At 34.1% G+C, this 20494-nt stretch overlaps 1 protein-coding gene across 50 annotated transcripts in view; it reads right to left on the bottom strand.

The window, feature by feature from the left end:
* The window catches only part of LOC145247411 (uncharacterized), a 116850-nt gene extending 96681 nt beyond the window's left edge, over positions 1-20169 (bottom strand). For 46 of the 50 annotated variants that reach the window (XM_080109122.1, XM_080109123.1, XM_080109134.1 and 43 more), the window contains exons 1-4: positions 20080-20168; positions 10828-10893; positions 4449-4520; positions 1235-1303 (exon numbers count right to left, since the gene is read on the bottom strand). In XM_080109122.1, coding sequence (XP_079965248.1) covers positions 1235-1303; positions 4449-4520; positions 10828-10882 — 196 coding nt within the window. In that variant the 5' untranslated portion in view covers positions 10883-10893; positions 20080-20168. Of the gene's footprint in view, positions 1-1234; positions 1304-4448; positions 4521-10827; positions 10894-20079 lie in introns of all 50 variants that reach the window. The other 4 variants (XM_080109128.1, XM_080109129.1, XM_080109141.1 and 1 more) reach the window with 1 other exon arrangement.
* Positions 20170-20494: the final 325 nt, after the last annotated feature.

Genomic DNA, 20494 nt, shown 5'->3' with positions numbered 1-20494 from the left:
TCTATTGTTATGGTTAATTTTAAAACTATTTTGTATCGCTATCCTAAAGTAAAGTTTATCCTGTCAACACAGTTGTTCGCTGTTTCTCTCCTACATTTTAATAGATGTTGGGGTTCTTTAAAGTATAGGATAGCAAATTTTTTATGAAGGCATAATCTACATGGATCGTCTAGGTCTCTACATGTGTTTGCTTGTCTTACTATTTTCCATTCGACTACCGGCGAACATCTGCTTTCTTTGAGTTCCTAGTATTTGTTTGCTAGTGTTGTTTTCATTTGGTGTTTTTTTTTTATTTTTGAGCGTACTTTTGTGGTCATAATATCGGGTTTTGAAATCTAAGGAGGTGATACCTACATAATATTTCTTGTTATTCTTTCACAAATACTGTGGCTTGGTAAATTATGCTTTTGGTTAAACATTTATTTTGAAGTGGGCAAAGTGTGCGAGATCTACAGTTGCATTTATCTTGTTCAATATTAGTATTTTTTTTATATATATATTAGTATTTTATTTTTATTTCTACTATGGTTGTCGTTGTTCGGATTTGGTTTATTATTATTATTATTATTATTATTATTGTTATTATTTCTACGAGTTACATATGTGTTCTTTGTGTTAGTTTTATTTTGTCATAATGTCCACTTTTTCATTGTTTATTTTGTTGTTGTTTTCATTGCTTTTATTTAATATTTTGTTATTTTGTGCTTTAATTATAATCTCTAAATTTTCGCAGCAGCTGTATGATAACTTCAAGTTATTTTTATTGAAAGTTTTGTGTAAGAGATTGATTAAGGGAAGTGCTTTTCGATGAGATTTAGAATTTTCTTGCCCAGTTTTGTTTTTAACATTTGATTGTATGGCTCCGTATACCAAATTATATTTCTTTTTCTTCTATTTTTAATTTTATTTTCATTGGTGTTTTGTTGCTTGTATTTGATATCAATATTTTTGTATCCACTATTTTTTAGGGCTGTTTCTTAGATATTGATTGACCTGTTAAATACATTTTCATCGGTTGAGTTATTGCTGAGTCTACTTACGATCGAGTTAGGAATCTCTCTCTCTCTCTCTCTCTCTCTCTCTCTATATATATATATATATATGTATATATATATATATATATATATATATATATATATATATATATATATATCAAATTTTATCTTTTATGCTTAGGGTAAGCTACTTCCAGAATATTCACTATATAACTAAAAAACTGTGTATATATGCTTACTCTTTTGCGGTTTGCAATGTTTGTCACACCATCTTCTTATTTGTGAAGAAAGATCATCCGCCAATTGTTCTGAAAAAGAAATTTTTACATTAATTAAAATTATGCATCATTTGTGGTGTGGTTTTGGCCTAATAGATATCACCCTAGATTATAAAGTCAATGACACGTTCAAATATATATATATATATATATATATATATATATATATATATATATATATATATATATAAGTCTTATTTATAGTATTCCGAATTTTACTGATTGAAAATTCAGTAATCGTTCATATACCAATAAGTTTTAAGTCAAAATGAGATGATTTAAATGTAAGCTACAAAATTATCATATTTCATAGTTGAGCATTCATATATTGTTTTGACAAAATCAAGACATCAAGGAATAGATTGATAGCGACAAATAGTGTATTTCATCATTGGTCAAGATAAAAGTGTAGTATCTGTTCTTCAGATGCTGCACTTCCATTTCTTGTTCTCTTTTGGTGGAGGAGAAATCCTTCACGACTGAGACAATTTTTATTTTTGTACCTTTTCTCCACGTTAAAAAACGACCCTGGTGTCTAACTCTGTCCCGTGGGGAGGCATAGTAAATAGGTACATTTGTTTCAAGACTATTCGGAAAAATTCAAACATTATTTGCCCGAATAATCTTGAAACAATTGTAACTCACGATGAAATACACTATTTGTTGCTATCAATCTGTTCTTTGATGTCTTGATTTTGTTAATATACATATATATATATATATATATATATGTTGTTGTAACAAAATCAACATCTATATATATATATATATATATATTAGTAATTTATTTTCACGTTCACTATTTTCTTACTCACACACGCATACACACACACGCACGCGCGCACGCGCGCACGCGCGCGCACACACACACACACACACACACACGCATATATATATAAATTTAGGTATTTAAATTTTATGATTTGAAAAAGTTAATCTTGAAATATACATTTTTTTATTGTTTGAAAAGAAAGAATATGATTGAATAAATCTATTGCTTTAACATAGTGGCAAGTGCTCGTTCGAGAAAAAGAAAAAGGTGATTACACGTGAATGGATAGTCTGGTGGAAGATAAATAATCCAGTGACGGTAAAATCCAAATATATAACTTCAAGAAAGTTATGGAAATTCAATTAACTTTCTTGAAGTTATATATTTGGATTTTACCGTCACTGGATTATTATACTTCCACCAGACTATCCATTCACGTGTAATCACCTTTTTCTCCACCATATTCCCTCTGTTTCACTTTTTTGTTTTCAAGTAAGATCTTTGACTTACATGCAAAATCCGATCCTGCATTTTGCTAATTCCTACCCTCTGATGAGAAGGAAAGTATTTCTTCGAAACTCCGCGTATTAAGGACTATCCACTTATCAAGTGTTTCCTTTTCATATTAAATATGTTTTTAACTCTTTTTCATAGTGCTTTTTAACATGTTTTATTAATGTTTTCTCGTATATATATATATATATATATATATATATATATATATATATATATGAGAAAATAATTTTGTTGGTTAAAAAATTGTATTAATCATGACTATCTGGTGTTTCTCGCATAGAATATATGTAGAATCGGGCTCTTCCTTGGATACCAATAATAACTTTATGATTCCTCCATATTGTAATGAGAAATCATAGTGTGTCATAGCGCATGAATATTGCTTAATACAATTTGGTGTATTTGTTCAAACTACAGGAATAAAAATTGACAATGTGAAACATTTTTTTCCAATCCAGGATATTTGGCGAATGATTAAGAAATCTTCATAATGCAACCTGATGCATTGCTTAAAACATAACGACAATGTTAAAAATCAATTTGGAGATTACACCAAATGACTGAAGGATTCGCAAAAGAGCTATAAAGAATAGTCAACACGCAGCCTAAAGACAGAGTAATTCGCCCGTGGAAAGGATTAAGATGACACTTAAATGAGAGAGTATAAAATGAAAAGAAAACGAAGAGAGAGAGAGAGAGAGAGAGAGAGAGAGAGAGAGAGAGAGAGAGAGAGAGAGAGAGAGAGAGAGGGGGGGACTAAGGACCGTACATATTTCTTTACCCAACCCCACTTTCACATGAACAGTCAATCATATTTCGTAATAACATTCACGCACAATATGTTTTTTTAGTCGTTCATTCATCTCTTTATTTTCTTTACATGAGGGTCACCACTTATCAAGGCCCAAAGGCCACTCAGGGATAAGGGTTATTGCGTGTACAGTAATCAATGAGATAGTATTGTAGTAATCATTAGTATTGGGGGTTTTGATAGAGTGTCTTACTTAAGGGGGCGGTTTGTCAGGAGTTTGTTTATGTTGGACTTGAAGACGTCCAAGTTGTAGTCAGGTGGGAAACAGGCAAGCGGCAGAGAGTTCCACTGGCGTGCAAAACGAAAAAATTTTAAATGTAAAAAAAAAAATAGTTATAATAAAAATATTTTCATGGCGATACGGCGAGCTAACAAATTCAGCTAAAATTTGAAGTTAAATACATTCATTGTAAAAGTTCTTTGAAAGATTAATATTAGTTTTCTGGGTCTGTTCCAAAGATAATGAATAAAGTCCTAGGATATTTAATTACATAAAAAAACACCTTGTTTGTTATAACAATAGCTTAATTCGGCCCCAAAAGCGATAGATTCTCCCTTTGCTGAATCACAACAAAACGAAAGTCTTGTAAACATATATTATACGGAAGCCCAAAATGTCAGAAAGTCGAAAGGTCGAAATACTGTCTTAAAATGACGTCAAGTAGTTAAAGGGAGGCAGTGGTGTTGTTTTTCCCCATCCGTTCATTCGTACATTCCTATCGTAAACGTTTGTATAATTTTCATCATTTTTTAAATTAAATTATTTTTCTATGTTCTTGCTTTTAAATATCACACAATATGACATAGATAAGAATACAATGCAATACAATAAAAAAGAATACACATATACTATATTAATAAAAGGAGGATCTAGATAGTTTATTCCACGGCTAAATGTCTTAATTGCTTCAATTTGAGTCTATCAGTTACATTTCTGCATGCCTAGACAATGCTTCAAGCAAACTACAAATATATATAACTGTGCAAAATTAACAGAATGGGTTGAATTTCGACTACAACTTGATTTAAATAAGAAGTGATTGTGGGAGTTATAAGAAGATTGACATATATTTTACCTGCTTTATCGAAATGGCATCGGTTTTTACAGGCAGCAACATTAGTTTTTGTTTCTTCGTTAGCACCAGCAACTGAAATAATAATAATAAAAAAATGCATAAAACAAAACTGATACGATTCATCTCCGCCACAAACAAAGATAACGAAATGCGCTGTATGCTCTTTATAACAACGCGACGGGAACCAGCGGAAGGTATTGAGAGATTAATATGCTAGTAAATATTTGGGAGACCCGCGCCGAATGCGATGAGAAAGAGAATTAGAATCTTTTTCACACTGAATTATCGTTGTTTATTTTCGAAGTTGAAAGTCGCACGGAAGAGAATATTATTTTGAGATAAGCTTATCTGGTTTTGTAGCTGTAACTTCCGAGGTAAGAGTCAAAAGTCAACCCCAGCTAACGAGCTGTCATAATTTGAAAGCTGTAATAATTTGAAAGCTGTAAAACTAAGATGAGTTTGTGCAGAGCCAAACTAGGACGAACACATATCTGAGATAGGAAAATTTGTGTCCAGAATGTGGGATAATACGCTTAGATGAAGTTACGGCCAATTCATTGAAAGTAGGAGCAAATAAGTGACAAGAAAAATCAAACTCAAGTTCCTGCGAGGAAACAACTAATAGAATCGCATACTGCATGAAATAAGTAGAATTTAGTTCGACAAATTACCTTGTCTGATGAAAAAGTTGCGACAATCGCAAATTTGTTCAGAAAATGTTTTTAATTTTCAGTTGTTGAGTTTTGGGTTTTAAAATTAAGGAGTTTGGTAAAACTGCGCCCCACCCTTCAAAAAATGGTAGTTTTTCGCCAGGAGAAGAAAAATTTTTCACACCGACTGTCCAGAAATGTAACGAGTTAAGGTTGGGACCCTTAACTCTATCCATAAGCAGAGGTATTAACCCATTATCATGGGAAAGACTTTGTATTACAGTAAGTACAAGATTCCCAGATATACTACTATATAAAAGAAATTGTGTGTGTTTAATATGAAAATATGAAATAGATACTACTGTAGTATTGGGCATCCCAGCTTAATTGCTATCTAGGTAGTTTTAGAAATAGTTATGTAAGCATATTTTGATTTCCCATCAGCGAATTAGCAGGGTCAGAAGGTTAGGTTTGACAGGCATCAAACTCAAGTCACCCTTTAACGACCTAGATAGAATGTACCGGAAATTAAGGGGTGACACGGGAATTGTGGGTAGGCTTCCGGTTGACGACCACATGGGGAGAGTGGTTTTGGCCAGCAGAGAAAGCAGATCGGAGATTTCGGGTCTCTCTGACAACCAGTGTCCGAGATGTTAGGCTTGCCTTGAATAAAAGATTGAAGCTTTAAATCCCATCTTGTTGTTCATTGATGAATCTGTCTGCAGTACCACTCCCCAGCAAGTTGGCAGACCAGCGACAAGAAGGCATCATCCGCTAGCCAAGGCAAGCAAATATGTTCACATTACATTTGCGCATACACGTCTCGGAAACCTTCCAAGGCAAAAGAAACTGTGTAAGAATAAGAACACACACACACACACACACACACACACACACACAACAGTGAACTGCGCGTAAGATACGTAAGAGCATACACACCCACGCACGTATATGTAAGAACAGTGATAAACGTAACAGAAACGTAAAACGAATCGAAAAAGAACTCGTAGCAGAAAACGTAAAAGAGAACGATTAATAACAGAAACGTTTAGCAGTAATAAATAAGTAGTAATAAATAAGCACACAAACACTTTTTAACACTACTATATAAAAGAATTTTTTTGTGTGTAATGTGACAATATGACATAGATAAGAATACAATGCAATACAATAAAAAAAAATACACATATTCTATATTCTATATTCTATTCTATTCTATCTATCTATATATATATCTATAAAAGTGAACGTGTCTGTCTGTCTGTCTGTCTGTCTGTCTGTGTACATTTCCCTACGCAATAACTCTGTCAATTTTTAGTCTATAGACTCGAAATTTGAAATACCGGGTACTGAGATTTGAGAAAATCGATGTGACGGGTGTCAGCCAGAAATTTGGCTGTTAAGGGGTCAAATTTCAACGATTTGACCTTTAAGAACTCTACCAAACTCCTCCGACAATTTTGGGTCTAGATACTTGAAATTTTAGATATAGGTTCCTTGAACCTGGATCTAACTTAATAAAGTGATTTGAGCCCGAAACTATAAATTTTAAGGGGCCATAATAGGGGTCAAATTAAAAAAAAAATTTACTCTTTTTTTTTTTTTGCTCAGCATACACCTCCAAACACCCGGGCAACGCCGGGCTGAAATGCTAGTATATCTATAAAAGTGAACGTGTCTGTCTGTCTGTCTGTCTGTGTACATTTCCCTACGCAATAACTCTGTCAATTTTTAGTCTATATACTCGAAATTTGAAATACCGGGTACTGAGATTTGGGAAAATCGATGTGACGGGTGTCAGCCAGAAATTGGGCTGTTAAAGGGTCAAATTTCAACGATTTGACCTTTAAGAACTCTACCAAACTCCTCCGACAATTTTGGGTCTAGACACTTGAAATTTTAGATATAGGTTCCTTGAACCTGGATCTAACTTAATAAAGTGATTTGAGCCCGAAACTATAAATTTTAAGGGATCATAATAGGGGTCAAATTAAAAAAAAAAATTACTCTTTTTTTTTTGGTCAGCATACACCTCCAAACAACCGGGCAACGCCGGGCTGAAATGCTAGTATATCTATAAAAGTGAACGTGTCTGTCTGTCTGTGTACATTTCCCTACGCAATAACTCTGTCAATTTTTAGTCTATATACTCTAAATTTGAAATACCGGGTACTGAGATTTGGGAAAATCGATGTGACGGGTGTCAGCCAGAAATTTGGCTGTTAAGGGGTCAAATTTCAACGATTTGACCTTTAAGAACTCTACCAAACTCCTCCGACAATTTTGGGTCTAGATACTTGAAATTTTAGATATAGATTCCTTGAACCTGGATCTAACTTAATAAAGTGATTTGAGCCCGAAACTATAAATTTTAAGGGGTCATAATAGGGGTCAAATTAAAAAAAAATTTACTCTTTTTTTTTTTTGGTCAGCATACACCTCCAAACACCCGGGCAACGCCCGGCTGAAATGCTAGTATATTAATAAAAGGAAAATCTAGACAGTTCATTCCACGGCTAAATGTCTTAATTGCTTTAATTTGAGTCTATCCGTTACATTTCTGGGTCGATTTTTATGAAATTTCACACCAAGGTAATGTATGTGCCTGTCAGTGATCTTAGATAAGTTTGTATCGGAATGTCTTCAATTAACTATCGATAATCGATAATCGAAATAATCCGATGAACGAAAGAACAGGCGATTTTGACCAAAGTTAACAACTTACATAAATTTCTCGGCCCGGTTTGTGCATTTGAGAAGTTTTATTACCACACAAGCAAAAAAAAAAAAAAAAAACCCGACATATAAAAGCAACAGTATGTTCTTTGATATGACATAGGCGCGTTTGAAATGAATGTTTCCGTTTAAAGCAAGACTGATGCATAATACTTGATTTTTGCATTTTAAACTTGAATTCCAGCCATTATATATAAAAATACTTTTCTAAAATCAACAATAGGTTCTCTACAGTGCAATATAGACTACAATGTATTGTGGACTAAGTTACTGTGGGGAGGATTTGTGAAGCTTCCTCCTGGCGCACCATGGAAGGTTCCTGACTAAAGCAGACAATCAATCGATTTAATTGAAAAATGGGCAATTTTACCAATTTCAATGACAATAAAAATATGGGAGTGTGAAATATTCGTTGATCATTATTCAATTCCGGACAATGTCGGTCTTCCTTTCGCTCTCTCTCTCTCTCTCTCTCTCTCTCTCTCTCTCTCTATATATATATATATATATATATATATATATATATATATATATATATATATATATATATATATAATGCCACGCAAAAGTATTGGATGTATTACATTTTTCTTCATAACTTTTATTAGGGTTCAAGATTTTTAACTAAAATTTAGTCATTATATTCCTATTACTATTCTAACTTATATTTAAGGTAGTAATTACAAAACCAAAATTTAGAAAGTTTATATTTAAGGAAAAATATAATTATCTCTATTAAGATTTCTTTTGGTCGACACTCTTCAAGATAAACATCGGCAACGAGAGAGAACATAACATAAAACGTGGTCATAAGACCATAAATTACTAGCAAGGGCAGACAAAGATAAAAAAAAAAACAATAATATGGGAGAGGGGGGGGAGAGAAAGAAACAATCTCATCGAATATCCACGAGTTCCAAATTATGACTGTGTTCTTTCTGCTTACACAGAAAAGACTGATGCAAATTAATAGACACCGTCTTGTGAATTTTTAAGTAGGTTTTCAGCATGCTCTGTGTAAGATAGAGAAAGATTTATCTGTGTACCTTCCAGTGGAGATCTAGCACTGCAATAAATATTCACCGATGGCCGACTTATAAGCTTGCATAATCCCGGATGTTGGCTATTTTTGTGCATACATATCGAAGGGGAGGACATGTTGTGAAATTCGCACCTCCAAGCGCTGAATAGTAAGCCCCATGTAGTCAGCCTCATATTGACCGTTAAAATGATAAACTACCATATTGTATTGAGTAGTGGGGATACCATCTATATATATATAAAAGCGAAAAAGTTGTGTGCATGTATGTTCGCTTTTTGTGTATGTCCGAGAAAGGCTTTTTTCTGAGAAGCGATCGGTCAGCTCACTTCTTCTTAAAACTTTTTATATTTTATATCACGTCTAAATGATAATATCTACGAGTTAACAACGGAGATCGCCTGTCTATTTAATTTGCATAAGTTTGAAAAGCTAAATCTTCAATATTTTTCGATCGCCGCGTGTGGATTGAGCTTTTTCGTATAATAATAAAAGCGAAACAAAGCTTAAGACATCGTTCTGGCACGATCGCTAGGAACGTCTAAAAGCAATTAGCTTTGATCAATGTGGAGTTTCTCCTTATATCAGACAATTGCTATTCAATTTGGGCAATCCCCTTTTTATGGGGATCTGGTCCCCTCCCCCAACATCTTGGGGAAACAAAAAAGAAAAACTAAAAAAAGCTGCCCCGGAGTAAATAAAATACTGTCACGCAGTCAAAGTCGACCTTATTAAGTCATTAAATGAATTCAAACATGTTTCCATTATTATTTCGTGGTGGCCCAGTGTGTAAACGGCGCACGTTTTTTTTTCGCACTTTAATTTCCAACTTCGCCTCAAAGGTTCGGGTTCGATTCTTCATACTTACTCATGAATAAATTTTACCAATGCAACCCAAAGAAATTAGGTTTTAATCACGAACAAATATATATATATATATATATATATATATATATATATATATATATATATATATATATATATATATATATATGTTTATTTTTGAAATATTGTTAATTTTAATGTATACTGTTTTCGTTTAACGGGTTGAGACTGTTATGATAAAAACTGAATCACCGTTAATTTCGAGTGAAGCTCAATGTATCTATTTTATAGGTGCAGAGCAAACATAGTACAAAACTTTGGTGAAATTCAAAGAATTAAAATTTTCTTTTTTGTAACTTTTGTTTATTTCATCTTGAATTTCTTCATTACAGCCGTTTCGTTAATGGGATGGCAATTTTATGATTTTATGTGTTCATAAAAATTTCCTGATACCCAACAACTCATCAGATGCTGTTTCCATTCGATGTTGCAAACAAAAAGTTGATTTTGTACATGATAAACCTGGTGTTTGATGAAGATGGCCGAGTTGTAACAACGTGGGGATGGAATTTCTTTTCCCCAAACACCAGGTTTATCATGTACAAAATCAACTTTTTGTTGGTAACATCGAATGGAAACAATATCTGATGAGTTAGTGGGAATCAGGAATTTTTTATGAACACATAAAATCATAAAATTGACATCCCATTAACGAAACGGCTGCAATGAATAAATTCAAGATGAAATAAACAAGTTACAAAAAAGAAAAAAATGTAAGTTTTTGAATTTCAACGAGTTTTGTACGATATATATATATATATATATATATATATATATATATATATATATATATATATATATATATATATACATATTAATAAACTTACAGTCGTTACTTTTCATTGTAAGTAGTATTCGATAAATGTTGTTATTTTTTTCCAAGCGTTTTTAAATTTGATCGGTGCTCAGCATACTCCGGCAGTTAATGTCAATTGTTAGTCGAGCCCGAGCCAACATTTACGGAACTCCCGTACACAAGTACCCATTTTTGAAATTGTCTCAAACCTAAGTGTTAAGTTGAATTTCATTTAAAGAATATTTTTCAGTGATAAATCCATCCACGTCTTACCTTCAGCCACAAATCCGAACACGAGAAGTGATGTACAAATCACTGCCAAATGCATTCTGGAAAAGTCTGGAAAATAAAGTGATCATTTTTTTAAGTCTGGAAAAATTCTGGTAAAGAGAGCAAATAGTCTGAAAACGCAATCCGGAAAACAAAGCAAAACAAAATATCCTTGAAAATAATCTGGAACATGACACAAAACCAATTAAAAAGATTGGAGCTTGTTAAGAAAAAGCCAAAAGATCCATTTTTTTTTTAATATGTCGTTTTAAGCAAATACAAAATTCACCGAGTAGAATGTTATTTATAGTTAAAAGCAATTTTTACAGAAAATTGAGTAAAATTGCATTTTTCTTAGATGTTATAAAGTAGACAACGTCTCACTTCGATAACGCATTTTTCACGATAACAATATTTGTTCGCTCTCTCTCATGTGTAGCTTCGACCTCTACTAAGACTTCGTCTTCTATAGCTAGGGCGTTTATTGAGTGGGTACCTACGCTCTTTACGCACTTCATGTATTCGGTCTGCCATGTCCGCGAGTTTTACGATTTTTGTTTTTTCCGCCGTGGGTGCGAGAAATTGTATCGTTGTATCGGGTAGTTTGTACAACCATAGACTCCTCATGATGTTTTCGGATATTTTGTTCTCACCCAGTAATGTTCGCATGAGCTGTAATAGTTGCGAGGGGGTACGATCTCCTAATTCGACCTGCATGGAGAGATTGCGCAACCTTGTCTCGTCGGATGAGCCAGTCCGTTTCAATATCGCCTCCTTAAGCCAGACGTACGGGTTGTCTTCTCGTACATTCTCCAGTAAATCCGTCAGTGACGTCTGTTGGTAGCTTTTCAACCAAGCAACATTATCTGGTTCTCTGGAACGTAATCCGTTTCGCGTTGAAAAGTGCTTGAATTTGTACGAACCTTGACTTTCTATTAGTGGGATTGAAGACTGGTATATTCAGTGATAATGTAGCCATAGGTGATTCCATTTCTTTCTTTTCCTTTAGTTCTGTTGGAAAGTGATTTTGAAGCATTTAAATTGTTTTTTGGTTTTGGTTCGGTTGCAAAAGCTTGTAGTTTTGAGGTCTTTAAACTGCCAACTAATTTCAGAAATTGTAGTGGGCCATTTTTCGAGGGGGTGGGTGCACGCTCGAATTTACGTTCAGATTCGTTGATTTGTAGTCGTGTGTGTTTGTTTCACGTTCTTGGCCACCAACTTCTAGTGGTTCTCATATCTGATTAGAACACTTTTCCACCACAAATAAATAAATAATAAAAAAAAATCAAACATGTAAAATAAACTTTGTTTATTTACACAAAAGTAACAAATAAAAACGAATAATTTTTCAGTGTCCAAAAAGTGTTTTGGTAGACAGTTCTTGTAAATGTTATTTAGACTGTTCGTTGTATTGAAAGAAAAAACAGAGAATGTCCTAAGTTTTCTTGGTGAGAAAATAGGCTTACTTTTTCTGTGTGATATGAGAAAGAAAAAGGAAAGTAACTGTATTTGTGCGCGACCGGATATCTGCATTATTCTCTGTGTGTGTGCGTGCATGCGTGTGAATAGGTGTCTTGTCATGCTAGCGAGAACAAGTAGCAACGACGACGTTGGTAAGAGAAAAGGGAGGTGGAAAGTACATGTTTGTGGCGCGGCTGAATGTCTGCATTATTCTCTCTGTGCGTGCGTAAGTGCGAATAGATGGGTTTCGTCATGCTGGCGAGGAAGTAGCAACGAAGACGTTGACGAGAGAAAGTGAAAAGGGAAAAGAACAAAGAGTGAGTGAGTGAAAAGAGTTCGCTCATCGTTTATATATTTTTCGATAGGTTTCCAGGCGAGTTGGGAAAAAGATCTAAAAATTAATTTTTTCTTTGAGCGTTGATTGATTAAAAAGTGTACGTCTTTGTCACGTGGTATGCTTTCAACTACGTCCGCCGAACAAAACACTTAAGTTTTCTTCACCGCAGAATTTGCGTGGGTGTATTTTTTAAAAAGTCTTTGCGCCTCTGGAATGTATTAATTTCTTTTTGCGTGCGTAATTGGGTTTTTATTTATTTATTTGTTATTTTTAAAACAAGAAATGAATGCATAAGTAAGTGTTTTTAACCGCACAAATTAAATACGTAATATTTGTAGCAGAAACAAATGTAACTTTTTTCTTTTAACGAATTAATGCCTCTCCCCTGTGCTATTTGGCCACATACTGACCAATCAGGGGTTCAGCGCATTGATACTTCCTATCCCTAAAGGAAATCAGCCAGCATCCGGTTTGAAGAAGAACTCGTCCTTACTGAGAGAGGCACCAAACAGAACGGGCCCTCTTTTCTTTGCTCTCTTCACCACCAGGTAGCCGAAGTCCAGCTTTTGACCAGGAACAGATCACATTCTCCTTAATAAACCTGTTCTGTGTTACATTTTATGAAGGTGTTGCGTTCGTCATTTCAGAAGATTGTATGGAATTATTTATTTTATTAGGTTGTGCCCTAAAAGTTGATTTCTTCATTATTTATGGTCACATTTAAACGATAAATAAAATTGCATTGAAATTACGAAATTTTAATGTTTCTAAAAAATATTTGGAAAGACATTTTTTTGTTTACAAATTTATGATTAAAATGTTTACTCTTTTAAATTAATGTTGCGAGTATCACAAGTAGCGACATTTGCGGTGTTATTTCTATAGGTATCGACCATTCCACGGGGAATAACTACCACGATAACACCAGTTAGCCGGAGTCCAGCTTTTGACAAGGAACATATCACATTCTCCTTAATAAACCTTTTCTGTGTTACGTTTTATGAAGTTGTTGCGTTCGTCATTTCAGAAGCTTGTATTGAATTATTTATTTTATTAGGTTGTGCCCTAAAAGCATTCTAAACCCTAAATATTGTTTTCGCTTTAAACGATACATTTTCTTTAAAAAGTTGATCTGTCGACTCTATCTTAACAAGCACCAAAAGATTATTTTAACAAGTAAATCACGAGTTATTTCCCTTACGAGCACTACAACATTAATCGTAACTTCTGTCGGATTTTTTATGTGTGTGCGGCACAGAAGAGTATTCATGTAGATGATTATGAAAATATACATTCTATGCTAATCGCGGAAAATTTTCAGACAAAACAGTTTTCAATTAAAATCAGGCTTAAGTCAGTTTTTATGACTTCATGACTTTGTGAAAATTTAACGAACACACTTGGAGAAAGTCAAAAAAAGTAACTCAATAACCGACACTCAGAAAAAAATAATTCCTTTCATATCAACAACGGCAAGGAGGAAAAGGTTAGAAATTAAAAAAAAAATGCAACAGACGGCAACCGATACCATAGGAAACAAGAGGGACACGGTAATGGTATTAACTTTGTGCTAATTAAAATCTGAGTGACAAAAAAGAAATTTAAGTGGATGTATATTGAAGTAGAGATAGTATTAAAAGCTACCTTGAAACATCCGCGTCATTTTCTTTAAACGAACCAGATATAAAGAACGAACAATAAATAAATAAATAAACAGGGAATTTAATAATGGAAAGATATATAGAATAATATATACCACTGACAGAGGTACACGACGTCATCCAAGGTTATAATTTTTGTAAATTACATAGATTACAATAAATCAATAAAACAAAAGTAAAGCTAAAGTGTTTAATATTGTAATTTGAAATACTATGGTAGAGGTTCAAGCCGACAATTTTTGTAGCAATATTACTATAAAGGTTAATAATGGCCGCGACAGGTCGTGGTTAATGATTTTGAATCTTTGCTTAATTTCTAAGATCGGCGCTGATTGGGGAAGCATTTGACTGCTCTTATAACTTGATATAACTTCTTAGCCAAGTGGTTGTATAGATATAGAGAAAAAAATGTACTAGAATTTAAAAATGCGTACATTTTTTGAAAAATGGGAAGGATAGGGATGTTACAGGGAAAGGCTGTCTCCTTTCCATGTAAATAAGAAGAGTATTAGATAGGTGAAAATGAGATTAGAATAAGCCGAGACTCGAACCTTGTAAGCAAGGTTAAGAATTGGAATGTTAGAAATCGGAATGTTAAAAAGGTCAATTGTTGAAATTTATTATAAATAGTTATATATTGTTTATATCGTAAAAAGAATTGATTGTTCATTCTTTTATGAAACTGAATATTAAAAATGTCAGCTAAAAAGAATAAACAATACAAATTAAAAATATATTGTTAAAAAGATAGATTAGGTTAAAAATAGGTTAAGAGAAGGTTCTTTGTCTGCAGAAGTGTGTTTGGAACAAACATACATAGCCACGCGAATTAGTCACGTTTTAAAAACACACTTCTGATGCCATAGACAAAGGACATTTCTCCATATTATGGATTCGAATTTCAGTCTACTAGTCAGAGAGAGAGAGAGAGAGAGAGAGAGAGAGAGAGAGAGAGAGAGAGAGAGAGAGAGAGAGAGAGAATCAGTTGGCAGTCAGTGGTCAGCGCTGACCCTTTGGAAGCGAAGGGTAGAAGATTAAACCATGTAGATACAAGTGAATTCCTGACGTCATCAGCATTCGACCGGTCCAATGAATAAAGAATCATCTTTGTGTTTTTGTAAAACTGTCGTCATGTGTCATCTTTCAACGATCAAAAGATAATGTGTTAATCATTTGTAACGAACATTGCGTAACCCTTCGAGCATCTCTCCTCCTTTGTGTTAAGAACTTGTACACATGAAGCTCCAAGAAATATAAGAACATATATAAATCTCTCTCTTCCTCTCGTCATCATTGTCCCCAATATGAATCCCGTCATATCACTTCAAAATGAGCCCCCTGCTATTCAACACGAGTACTGTCAACAACCTATCCACGTTGTGTGGACTGACCACAAAACTTTCTTATTGCTTTACAACATGCTTATCAAGACCACAGACTCTGGCGTTAACAATAACTAAGAATCCAAGATAACTACACCTGCGTACACTTAGATTTCATGATGTAACACACACACACACACACACACACACACACACACACACACACACACACACACACACACACACACACACACACACACACATACACACACATGAATACAGCCTGATTTTAACGCATGAACTTCCTTATATATACTTTCTCATATACGAACTTTTTTCCTTTCCTTACAAACAAGACATTTTCCTCCCACCCTCCATAAATGGACTCTTCTCTATTCGATCCTAATGAAAAACTTATTCAACATCACATGGACTTTCTAATCTTTTTGTCTTCATTCATAATTATGAACGCATTTCATTTGTTAACACTATTCTTTTTCATTCCATTTTATTTATAGTGAAACAAAAAGTGAATCATTTTAAAACGTTAGAATAAGATTTTGTCTTTCTATTGCTTGGTCTGACCACAAATCTCTATTGAGATGCAACCAAAATCCCCCTGACTGTTTTACCCTGGGTTCGACTTTGACAAGAAGACGCAAGGATCCAATATGATTAGGGATACACATATGTAGACAATGTAATACACACGGGCTGCACACATATAGTCAATGTAACACGCACACACATGCGCGCACCCTGACTTCTCACTTGTTCTCATATATGAACTCTTTTCCTTTCCTTACAAACAAGACAAATTCCTCCCATCTTTCATAAATGGACCCTTCTTTATTCGCTACTAACGAAAAACTTGTTCAACATCACATGGACTTTCTAAACTTTTATCTTCATCCATAATTATAGACGCATTTCATTTACTAACGTCTTTACGTTTTATTTACAGCGAAACAAAAATGATCAATAAAGTTGTTTTGAATATTAGAAATGGGGTTTGTCTCAGTTTTACACTTTCGTCTCGAAGCTGCGTCCTAAGCCATTGAGTCTTGGTGGCGAGTAAGGAATGTTAACCTTTTGCTAAATTCAGAAATTATACTTTTTTTCTTGTTTTTACTTTCTTACTTTTATCCTTCTCCTCTCTCTCTCTCTTCCTCCCCTCTCTCTCCCAAAAAGTAGGTCATAGATGAGGGAGTGCAAGTGAACGACACGGTGTAACTGAAAAGACGTTATCTTGTTAAATTTAGTCCTCTGTTATATGAGTGACAGTTGTAGCCAATGCAACTGTGGGATTACGTACTCATCCGCCTTTCTTTATTCACAATTGAAAATAAAATATCGATCCGAACTAAAAAGTAAAAACGATGATATAGATTGAAACTATTTTTTCTGACAACAGAGAGAAATATTTGCTAAAAGCTAGTGATCATAACGATAGGGGGAAATTTATATATATGGAAGAAAAAAGGAGGAGGAGAAAGGGGGTGGATGATGAAGAAGTGGAAGACGTTAAGGAGAAAGTTTAGAAAAAGATAAAATCTATTGGCACAAACCAAGAATGGTCGTTTGAATAAGAAGAATGCTGGGGGGTTATACGAGTAGGTCATTTGAATGTTTAAGTGCCAAACGCCTTTCAACGGTCAGGATCATTTATGCAAATCCTTATGTCTGTTAAACACCTCCAGGATTGAACACCGCCAGAAATGATAATAAACACCACCAATAAATATGAACAATTTGGAGAGATGGATTTTTTTTCTTACATTAAAACCCAACATCGTGTCTAACTTTGCATTCATGAGGAAGCAAGTAAGTTATGAGCAATTTAAGAAATTGTTTTCCACCAATCTTAAAAATGAAGTGGCTTAGAGTATTTGTCTTGAATATCAGCATTCGGTACACTTATTTTATTTTTTTTTTTTACATTGGCGTCATCACTTATCAAGGCCGATAGGCCACTCAAGGATAAGGGTTAAAGAGTGTAGAGTAGTTAAAAGGACAATATAGTAATCGATAGTAATGGAAGTTCGGTAAATTTGTTAACTTAAGTGGAACGGCTCATCAGAAATTTTGCGATTGAACACAAAACTATGGCTTGGATAGAAAATATATAAACTCCGCTATGAGACAAGCAAAGCATTCTTTTCATATGTAAACTAGATGCACTCAGCGTTGCACAGGTGTAAAATATGCTGAAACATTGTAACGTGTGAGTTTTTTTTTTTTTGATGGAGGGGTTATGATTATGTATTTTTTAATATAAAAAACAAAATTCTTCAATAATATAATCCCATTAATCTAAGAGTTGGGTTAAAGAGCTTAAAAAATCCTGACCTCGAAAGAAATCAAACAATTAACCCGAGACTTATGAGTTCGCTGGGATGCAAATTCGAATTTAGTTAAAAGCGCTCCAATAAGTAAGAAAATTAGTATAAAAAATGGTAACCAAGATTACTTTACTCCTCTTCGATTCAAATTTACGAAGAGGTAACACCCCGAAGACGTGAATGGAAAAACAAACTTTTAAAGGTAGCTAGTATTCAAAGCTTCCAAGGCATTTATTTTTGTTTGGCTTTTAAGTTTCGGATTTTTGAGTATTAATTTCTACCGTTGGTCCATTTGGCATAATGGGCTGGAAGACTGGGGTTCAGTCTTGGTTGAGTCATAAAAGACTTTAAAAAATGGTACTGAATGCGCCATTACTAAACACTAGCATTATGATGGGAGGATCAAAGGCAAATGAGATAATCCTAGGAATGGAGTGACTCCCTTAACTTCTCTCAGTGTAGTAGCAAATGAAAATGCAGCCTTCAGATTTCTCTCAACTATAGTTGAACACCTAGCTTTTTTTAGCTTCTACTGAAGACTGCCATAATTTTTTTCGTTCTCACTTTTTTGTAAATGTTATTTAATATCGATTATGGCTATAATCAAACGTATTTCGTCTTTTACGTGAAGAGGGGGAGTAACTAGTAAGTGACTAAAACCGTTTATAGATTTTTTTATTACATTTTCACCCCAAACAAGGCATAGTGCGACTTTGATGTAGGGGGCGACTATCAGGAATATAAGCTACAGGGGTACTATGTGGGGAGTTGGGCAGCAAGATGTCGGTTCACGTTACATTTGAACTTCTGCATGTCAGTACAGTTGGGGAAGCAGGAGCCCTGCAGGGAATTCCAAAGTCTAGCGGTTCTGGCGAAGAAACTACTGGAGTAGAAGGCTCTCTTACATCTAGGGATCACTACTGTAAAGGGGTGTGATTTTGCTGCTTGTCGGGTTTGTCGGGGTATTTACGTTGAGAGGGTACAAGTGCTTGCAGTTCTTCGGAGCATTCACAGTTAAAGTACTTGTAGAACAGGCAGAGGGATGCTTCATTTCGGCGATGGGACAGAGGCCGAAGCTTAGATGACAGTTCAGGACCTATTAGGTTGGCGACTCTCTTTTTAACCTTGTCTAGGAGTGAGAGACTAGTAGCAGATGCACCAGCCCAAATATGACAACAATACTCCATACATGGGCGAATGGTAGCCTTATAGAGGATACTTTCGGGCGTTTGGTCTGTCTTTGTTCATTTCTAGATAAATCTATTCAGAAAATGTTCTTGTATGATTAAAATAATAAGTCCCTTTACTTTTTTATCATCTTTATGGATATTACTGGAAGGTGACCGTGGTCAAGTGGTTAACGACATGGCCTGATGATCTGGGTTTATTAAGTTCGAATCTAGATCCTGCCGCGAAAATAAATTTCACTTAAAACGTTGGAAACCTTCACGTGGTCCCTTCCGTTAATATTTGATGCTTTCCTAGAATTAATTATGGTAAGAAAATATCAGGGAAACCAATGCCAATAATATTATCTTCGGATTCAATTTATAATAAAGACCAACGTGTACGTATTTGTTTTATATAAATATAATATATCCATCCTGTCACATAAAGTTAGCGAGTAGAAATCATTTCATAACTTCCGGACAATACCAAGTAGTGAGAGAAAATAAACAGCAAGTCAGACAACCCCCGCCATCTGAAAAGGATTCACAAAGAAATCATCCACTATATGATAAAATCTCAAGGGCGAATTTTTTTCTTTCATTTCTTTTTTAGTCATCAAAAATATAAGTGTTCATTTATTAAAAAAAATCATTTAATTGAGTTAGTAATATAATGATTTTCTACAAATATTAGAGTGAATATCTGCGGAAAAAATTTACGTTTTTTACGGGGTTTTAAACTATTATAGAAGTAAAGAGATCTATTGTTTTGTTATCTAATTTACGGTCTATACGAACACATCATGTAAATTAGATAAAAAAAGAGACAGTCGAAAATGCCACTACAAATCGGAAATATAAACGTATATATTTTTTCAGTATTACATATCTTCCACTTATCAAAAAAAGGTGTTGTTACGCCGTAAAAACGGATAAACGAGAACATGAAAGTTTACTACTTACGGATTTTCTCAAACTTGGAGCATTTGCTGTGAGCGAGTCGTATTAGTGGTGCTTTTTATATAGAACACTAAACCAACTATGATTAATTAAACATTTCCAATATTTAAGCAATCAAATTAATTCTGGAGCAAAAAAAGCCATCAGGTGACAATGATGTCAATGTTTTATTTACACGGAAGATGAACATAAAAAGCCAATATTGAAATACTAATAAATATCCACAGCCACGATATATATATATATATATATATATATATATACTTGCACTTGCAAGTATATACAGAATTACTAGCACACACACACACACACACACACACACACACACACACACACACACACACACACACACACATATATATATATATATATACTAGCAAACACAGTCGATATTGCCCGGGAATATATATATATATAT

The sequence above is a fragment of the Euprymna scolopes genome, chromosome 25 (genome assembly GCF_053919585.1).
Source record: "Euprymna scolopes isolate OS-2025 chromosome 25, ASM5391958v1, whole genome shotgun sequence".
In the NCBI taxonomy this organism is placed as follows: domain Eukaryota; kingdom Metazoa; phylum Mollusca; class Cephalopoda; order Sepiida; family Sepiolidae; genus Euprymna; species Euprymna scolopes.
Note: the sequence above shows the minus strand (reverse complement) of the source record. Positions and strands in the feature narration are given on the sequence as shown.